At 46.0% G+C, this 8650-nt stretch overlaps 1 protein-coding gene across 1 annotated transcript in view; it reads left to right on the top strand.

Moving 5' to 3' along the window:
- The first annotated feature begins 1951 nt into the window (after positions 1-1951).
- USP24 (ubiquitin specific peptidase 24) overlaps positions 1952-8650 on the top strand; it is a 55313-nt gene continuing 48614 nt past the window's right edge. The window contains exons 1-8 of the mRNA XM_061557824.1: positions 1952-2494; positions 3691-3847; positions 4451-4518; positions 5394-5537; positions 6597-6731; positions 6932-6967; positions 7876-7941; positions 8181-8246. Of these exons, the coding sequence (XP_061413808.1) occupies positions 2219-2494; positions 3691-3847; positions 4451-4518; positions 5394-5537; positions 6597-6731; positions 6932-6967; positions 7876-7941; positions 8181-8246 (948 nt within the window). The 5' untranslated portion in view covers positions 1952-2218. The remainder of the gene's footprint in view (positions 2495-3690; positions 3848-4450; positions 4519-5393; positions 5538-6596; positions 6732-6931; positions 6968-7875; positions 7942-8180; positions 8247-8650) is intronic.

Raw genomic sequence — 8650 nt, 5'->3', positions numbered from 1 at the left:
CGACGTTTCGGCCACAACGCAAGCAGCCGTCCTCAGGTGAAGAACAGGTCTGTCGGAAAGACAGCGTCTGAATGAACATCACCAGGCTTGGCAGCGTATATTTAAGCTGGGTTGGAGGGGGAAGAGCGCCTTAGAGTCGCGGCATCTCTTCAGAAAGGTGAGAGACTCGATTAGCTGAGCCTTCTTATCCCGGAGTTTGTTGAAGGATCTTAAAGTTTTGTGGAATCCCACCCCGTAGTGGCGGTTAAATTTCGATTTAAATCTTTCGTGACTGCAGGGATTCATCAACCAAGAAGAATCCCTGCAGTCACGAAAGCTTTAAATCGAAATATAGTAGTCTAGTTTATAGCATAGTTGTAACGCAACACAGGACAGAGTAGCGCAAAATGGTTGTTTCTTTCTATCTCCCCTCTCCTCCGTTCCGAGCGTAAATGGACTCGTCCGTCTGAACCACGCTCGCCGCTTTCCGTGGTGCTGATGTTAAGGAGGAAAAAGGAAACCGCCACTTTTTTCGACATCGAATTGTAATGCATACTGACTTATTGTTAGTAGCTCAGCTGATTGGAGAGTATATTGAGTTTATTGATAATATTGATGTAGTTTATATTTTAGTTTTTTATCAGTTTACTATATGGTATGCATTATATAGTGTAGTGTATACCCAGTTACTTAATGTTAATAGCTCAGCTAATTGGAGAGTATGTTGAGTACATTTATTATATTGATGTAGTTAATATTTAGTTTTTTCACATCGGTTTATTGTATGGTAGTAGAATATTTGTAGTTCTTTAGAAACTCCTTTTTGTTTTCCACAATGCACTAGCTTGATACGCGGTGGTTTGGCTGCTGCAGTTCTTTATTATTAAAATTCCCCTCCCTTTATTACTGCTAATCCTACCTAATACACGAGCATAATATGACTTTGAGACCCCCCACCGCCTACACATTCCGCAAGGAGTGACTAACCCCATATCTGCATTTGTCATCAATATGCTAAATTCCTCTGTTGATATGTAAACTCCTTTGTCAATGCTCTCTCCTCCTCCCACCCAGCTTAAAATACGCTGCAAAGTTTAGCAGTGTTCATTAAGACGCTGTCTTTCCGACAGCCCTGTTCTTCACCTGAGGACGGCTGCTTGCGTTGTGGCCGAAACGTCGTGAGAATTTCATTGTATTACGTTTTATTTTTATTATTTTATTATTTCCCTTCTACGTGACTTTACCGAAAGAACCAAGACTATGAATCCCTGCAGTCACGAAAGCTTTAAATCGAAATGTAAGATGAGTAACTGAAACTTATATCAAATAAATCTTCAAATGGTGTCTCTAATGGACGTGTCGATGATATGAATGGAGCACTGCTGATGTTCCAGTTTCATGATTCATACCCTGGGTTTTGATCAGTGGCGTTGTCACGACATCAGTTCAAGGCGTGCGGCGATTGGTCAGATGGGAGCCCCAATATTTGATTTGTTCTTGTACGGTCGCACCCAAGGTTATTATATATCGCGGCTCCTCACCGACTCGCATCATTACGCTCACGGTCTCGAACATTTAACGTTGTAAGGGGCACTCCGTTTTAAATAAGTGTTTTGTTCTTTTACACCGCTGTTGAAAGCGTACCTCATGGTTGTCAAGGGGGGGCCCAGCTCGTAGCTTTGGCCACCAGGGGTTGGGGGGTGGCAAAGCACCCCCTGTCCCCTCGCTAGTTACGATACTGGTCTTGAAATCTTTCCTCGGGTTCATAATGGCCAAGCCAGAAGTCGTCTCCGATTCAAATCCAGCGCGCTCAGAGAATCGATTCTCAGTTTAGAAACGTTTCGAATCTTGCCATTCGGGGCCCAAGGAATCGAATCGCTTGGCGTGGAATCGCAACAACCTCGAGCACCCGAACAGAAAAGGATGGGAATCGACGGAGTTTAGACTCGGTTCTAATCTTAAATCCGAAATCGAATCTCCGCAATGCAAAGCTCATGAGGCAGAGAAGTGAGGAGGCGACGATGGGGGATGATGGTGCTAATGATGTGGGAGTCTTTTAAACTTTAATTGCAAAACCTTACCAGCATCAAGTGAAAGCACAGAGCGTCTCCTCGCTCAACGCTCCAAAGTTAACGCGCTCAACGCGGGAGCCACAAATCACCTTCGCTGGGGGGAATTCCACATTCCTATGGCCGGGAGCTGCTGTCTGTTGAACTTCTTCTAACTTGGAGCAGTCACGATGGAGGTTGACGAGGAGCATGTGTCCACGCTGCTCGCCATGGGCTTCTCGGACCCCTTCTCCGTGCGAAGAGCGCTCAGCTTAGCCAAGGGAGACCTGGGCGACGCCGTGTCCTTCCTCACCAACGAGACGCCGGGCCTTGGCCTCCAGAGGGAAGGGAGAGAAGGCGGTGTCGGTGGTGGCGGTGGCGGCGGCGAAGACGACGAGGACGTGGAGATGAAGACGGTGTCGGGCAGGGACGCGCTGCCCGCCTACGACGACCTCGCGGAAGCGGAGGTGAGAGGAGATGGTCTTCTCGGGGTATGGAGGTGGAGGGGGGAAGGCCTAGTGTTTTGGTCGGGACAAGTGAAGGGAAGTTCGGTAGGAAGGCTTATGCAAGAGGGGGGCGGTCGGCGTGGCCGTCAGGATATGGGTTTTAGTTCGAGTTGATTTGATAAAGGAGAGTTGGGGGGAGCTTGTACGGCACGACTAAGGGAGTGCAGTGTCGCTCAAGACTTTGGGGAAGTAGAGGATTCAAGGTAAATTGTTGGATAGGGGGGGGGATGCGGCCTAGTTTCATTGGCCGGGTAGGGTCAAGGGACCCCAGTAGGGTGACTAGGCGAGGTCGGTGAGCTCGGCCCTTGGAGAGTTTTATGGTAAAATTAGCGCCGCCATGGTCGAGGAGGTAAATTTAGATGCGGGAGTGGTTATTTGAGGAGAGACACTGAGGGGTGTGTTTTAATATGAGCGCCTTGTTTGCCTGCCTGAGTGAAATGGGGTGATGATGAATTCACGATGAATGTTGATTGCGCTGATTGTGGTGGTGGTGGTGTTGATGTTATTAATCACTATTGCTGATTGCCCTGATGATGATGGGTTACAGTCTGATGCTACTGATAATGATACGGTCACTGCTGATTTTTGACCACCAAATTATTGAATTAAACATGCGAGTGTTGATTATGAGGTTGCTGCTGATGGTCGTGGTTGTAGTGATGATGCTGCTGCTGACTGATGACGGTGCTGCTGATGCTTAGAGTGCGGCTTATACTGCAGATAATGGTAATTGTGCTAATTATGCTGCTACTGCTGATGCTCCTAGTGAAGTTGCTGCTGTCGAAAATGTTGCTGCTGTTGATTTTGATGCGGCTGCTGTCAATTTAGCCAAATACTGCTGTTGTTGAAATGCTGCTACTGCTAATCATAATTCGACTGCAGATGTTCATGTTGCTCTTTAGAGTGCTGCTGCTGATGATACTGCTATCATTGACACTGATGCGGTTAATGATACCGGTACTACAGCTGCACATCGTTCTGCTTGTGGTGGTTGTGTTACTGTTAATAATGCCGCTGCTGATGCCAACTTTCCTCGTGTCACTGCTTCTGCTAACTTCGCTGCTGCTGCTGCTGACGATGATGATGGCGCTCCTGCTGACTCCAATATCGCTGCTGCCGCCTTGTGGCGGTCGTCCCCTGGCTGGTGGCGAGTGCAGGACGAGAATGGAAATGGCACGGGCGTCCCCACCTTCCCAGCTGCATGCCTCTACGACCTGGAGAACAGAGTGTTCACCGAGCAATGGTCAATACCGTATAAGCGCAACGAGTCGCTGGGACGGTGTCTCTCGGCCGCCACACGCCTCGCCAAGCATGGTACGAGCCACACCTCCTCACCTTGACCCTGACATTGAAGCGGGGTTGGTGACTCACGCCCGAAGGTCCAAATGGATGTGTTGTCCTCTCGTATGCCATTTGATAGCTTGCGTTAAAAGGGAAACTAAATGAGGCTATCTTAACTATCCAGCATGCTGCAGTGATGTCGCCACCGTCTCACACTCTTGCTCTCTAGTGTCCTGGGCGTGTGCTTTATCATAAATTCTATGTTACGATTTCACCTCCATACACCTGTGATTGATGTGACACACACTTAACATAAAAAAAATATATCAAATATTAACCGCACACGTCCCATTTTTTATGCAAACCTACCTTAAGTTTATTATGGATCTTAATTGTTTTGTTTTCTGTTTAATTAAGTTTAGGTATGTTAATAAGGTTATATATGTGTTTTAATTATGTGGTTATTATCAAGGTGTGGGGACTTTTTGGTTTTCTATTAAACATTCTCACTGTCTTTAGAAGCAGTCACATTTACATGCTTTATAAATCCAAATAGGGTTAGGGATCAGGTTTTTGGTAAGCATATGATGCCTTTGGTTTGCCTTATGGTGTGTACATTTGTGTGTGTGCGATCAGACCTCCTTGATTCAGATGAGAGCTGCAAGAGGTTCATTGAGCGCTGCATGCCTGAAGCTTTTAAGAAGGTAAACTACAGCAAGGCTCACAATGATGGTGCTGAAAATGGCTAACCATGGAACTTTTGACTAACTATCGAACACAGAGGGTCACTGCATTGCGTGCTTTCAGATGCGCTTCGGTGGCTGTCTGGAACGCTCTTCCTTCTGATATTAGGAAGCCACTGGAGCTATGCATTTAAAAAATTTGAATAAGAACTAATGTTTTTAGAACTGCTTTTTCGGTTTAGTTTGTTGTCCTTCCCCTACACCTCTGATTAGCATGGTTGGCTATGTACGGTGCGAAAGAGGTTCAATATACATATGGAGCCAGCATCGCTGAGTACCCGATTTAAAGCCCTGGATCTAGGTGGCTTCATCTTAGGGAATTTGTAATATGCATGTCTGGTTTATAATGACCTTGATAGCATCATAATGGCCATGTCAGAGACCCTGAGCCAGCATTGGATTCCAGCCCTGGATCTGGGTGTCTGTCTATCGATCTCCCGGGGTTCATCATTGCTGTGGTAGAGACATTGAGCAAGGGCACGTAAGGTGTTAAAGTCAGATAGTGATGATGAGATGAGTGGTCCTTGAGAGATGTTTCCACTGTTCCAACAAGATGAGCATTATGATGAAACTGCAAGAGCTATCTTTGAAGGACGCATCAATTGTCAAAAAAGGGGAACCTCAAGCCAGATGGTAGCAGTCTCGAGACTTTTAGAGTGGTCCTTGAAAGATGAAAGTGATTGCATAACAGTGGTTAAACTTTACACCAGACAATGACAGTGACGACGAGACGTAAGAGCGGTCCATGCGCAGATTTTTGCAACAGTTGCTGCATGTGGCATAAGTAAGGAAGCAATGGCATGGTGTGGCTGACCCCCTTCAACCTTGTCATTCAGCTGTTGACGTCGAGTGCGGTGCACAAGTGGGGTTCGGAGATCCAGGAGGGGATCCTCCACATGCTGCTGCTTCTGGTGCAGCTCACGGCAGAGACGCTCTCTTCTAAGAACACGTCCCCCTTTCTACTCACGTCACTCTCACTGGTGAGTGTCAGTGTGTCTGAGTGTGTGCGCAAATGTAGTATGTGTGAGTGTTAGTTCATGAAATCAGACCAGATATTGCACTTATTGGTACCACTAGAGGTGGTGTAGTTTTAGCGGCTCTGATTTCTTGATGTAGCCAATAACAGTGGATGATGTTATAACCATTTTAAATCGTTCACTCTTTTTAGCCATGTAGATCAATCATTCATTCTTTTTAGGCAATTAAATCAATCCGAACTATCAGTTTTGTGAACATATGTGTGACTTAAAACTTTCGTGACTGCAGGAATTCATATTCTATGGTTCTTACGGTAAAGTCACGTACATAGAATTATAAAAATAATAAAAATAAAGTGAATACAAATAACCAAAATGTCACGATGTTTCGATCGCTTGTGTTGCAATCAAAACGTCGTGATATTTTTATTATTTTTATTCACTTTATTTTTATTTTATTATTTTTTCTATCTACGTGACTTTACCGAAAGAACCATAGAATAACATGTGTGGTACCAATATTGGCTCATGGATTGTGTAAGTATGCATGAGCATGCATGTGTGAGTGAGGTTGTGTGATAGTGTGTATGTGTGCAATCACATGCCCCCCATTTCTGACCACCTTGCATTGGTAAGTATATGTGTGTGAGCACACAGGATATTCTCTTCTCACCTCACACGTGTGACGGTGTGTGTTTATGGTATGATGTGTGTGTGTACATAAACATGGAGAGTGGTGGCGTACTGCTCTATGACCCCAGCAACCTGGATTTATATTCCACAGCTAACATCAGTGGCGATTACCTGAACTGGTTCTGGGACACACTCGAGGTTGACTCGGCCTCAAATGTGTACCTGGTTCAGTGTGTAAACATCAGCATTGGGGAGACAATGGTGGCTGGGTGTGGTGTTGGCCATGCACCCCCTCGTGTACTGTGCCGGCCTTAATATGGTGCTCGCTAACAGCACTTGTCCCAACATTCTGTTGAACGCTATATGGAGGTGCTTTGTATTTTTATGTACATATATATACCAATGTATGTGTATGGTTGTGTCACACAGGCCTTCAACCCAGAGAACGAGTTCCACTTCAAGAACCGTGCCAAAGCTTCCCAGACACCACGCCTTTCCTCTTCTTCGTCATCCTCCACCTCCTCACAGGATGACCCCCCTTTTGCAGAGTCTTCCCCTGGCAAGGTAGAGGGACACAGTGCTGACTATTCACAGTGAGAACGGTGCGCGGAGGAGTGAGCTACATGGTGGTGATAGCAATGGAGGTGGTGCTGATTAATTGTTGTGTTTTTTGGTGGCCATTTTGATGGTGTTCGTGGTGGTGATGATTGTGATATTCCATACTGGTTTAAAATAAGATGACGATAATGTTTTCTTGTTTTCAGGAACCCTATGGCTGGCTTGTGGATTTAATCAATAAGGTACGGCAGTGTTTTCTTTTTATCATTTTTTTAAAGAAAGAATATTACTCTGGAATTATATGTTGAACTAAAATTAGTACTTTCTGCTGATAGACTGTACAATTAGAAGACCCATTGTAATCAGTCTTCGTCTTGCTAGCCAACCTGTGGGTACACTTTTTTCTTCCCTCAACCCTCGTGAGGAGTTTTGCTTCCCTTAATCACCTGACGATTTTGCTAGGATATGCCGCGGGTGGAACTTATTTTTGAAGTGAGCAGGGCTGCTATGCAGTGACTTGGGCTTCTTGCTGTCGTGGCTGTGACCTTTTTGCTGTAGTAGGGGGCCCTCTCCATAGTGGGCAGGGTTGAGTGGGTGGGGCTCTTTTGTAGTGGCCAGGGCTTCCTGCTATATTGGGCGAGGTTTCTTGTTCTCGTGGTCTGGATTTCTACGAAGGGTGCAGCTTGTCAGTATAGTGGGTGACGCCTCTAGCGGTGGGGCTTTTCTCCACGAGGCAGTTTCTCGCTGTCATGAGCAGGATTTCTCACTCTTTGGTGTGGCTTCTCTGTAATAGGCGGGGCTTCCTGCTGCAATGGGTGGGGCTTTTTGCTGCAGTGGGCAGGCAAACGCAAATACAGCACAAGGTGGTGCATCTTCATTGATTAGTGTGTAGATGCAGAACAAGACTGCATCTTCATTAAAGAGGATATCAAGAAAGGACGAGGCTTTCTTCATTGGTTTGTCTATTGATTCAGGACAGGACTCCATATCTCAAATAAGAAGTGTATAGATGCAATACAAACTCTAGGCCTTCGGTTTCAAGTGTATCGATGCAATGCTCTTGTATAGTACCAGTGGTATTAGGTGTCCACTAACAGAATTTGCTCCATCTCTCTTTAAGTCTCAATGAGAATGTCTTTGTGTGTTTTAGTTCGCCGAGGTTGGAGGTTTCAACGCCATAAAGACCAAGGCAGAGACTGAAGATCTGGACTTGACGGTAAAACTTATACAAATGGAGACACGGATAGAGACACTGAGATGGACAGACACACAGCTACACAGACGGACAGACAAAGACACACCAGCCATCGTATACTACACGCAAGCTTTTAAACGAATCACTGGATGGCTAAAGCAGATCGGCAAAGCCAGCACACTTCCCATCTACACGAGTGAGTTGCTCTGATTTGTCCTGTTGGTGTATATTCTGAACAAATACCTCTTTTGTTCCTCCAGACTATGGCCTCCGTCCTGCAGCCGCTAGGAATGTGTGCAGAATTTCTCAACCCCACAGTCATGAAGGTAACCTCATTCATTACCAGCATCGGCATCATTTGGCGTGCAGTGGTGGTGCTCACCTTTAATCAACACTGGTGGCAGGGGTTTGTATATCACGCAAATGTTGTGAAACTTCCTTGCCATGGGCGTCCAGCTGCCATACCCTGGCTTACCAGAAGGCAGTACTGCAATGTATGGACTAAAGTGTTGCCCCCTGGCATGTGTTGGTTTGCTCCAGGTGCTTTGGTTTCCTCCCACATGTAATCATTCATTCTCTGAAAACATCTTCATTTATAGAGGACCTCAGAGCTTGCCTAATTGTTGGTGCCTGCTCACCGCCTGGCTGCCTTCCCGCTTGTCTGTGGTTCCTTGTGCCTCTGAGCCATTCTTATTCTTTGAGAGTGAATGAATCCTGGGCGCATTACAAG

Source organism: Lethenteron reissneri, chromosome 24 (genome assembly GCF_015708825.2).
Source record: "Lethenteron reissneri isolate LAM-NWPU_2019-01 chromosome 24, ASM1570882v1, whole genome shotgun sequence".
NCBI classification, from domain to species: domain Eukaryota; kingdom Metazoa; phylum Chordata; class Hyperoartia; order Petromyzontiformes; family Petromyzontidae; genus Lethenteron; species Lethenteron reissneri.
The sequence above is the reverse complement of the archived record's forward strand: the minus strand, read 5'-3'. Positions and strand labels throughout refer to the sequence as shown.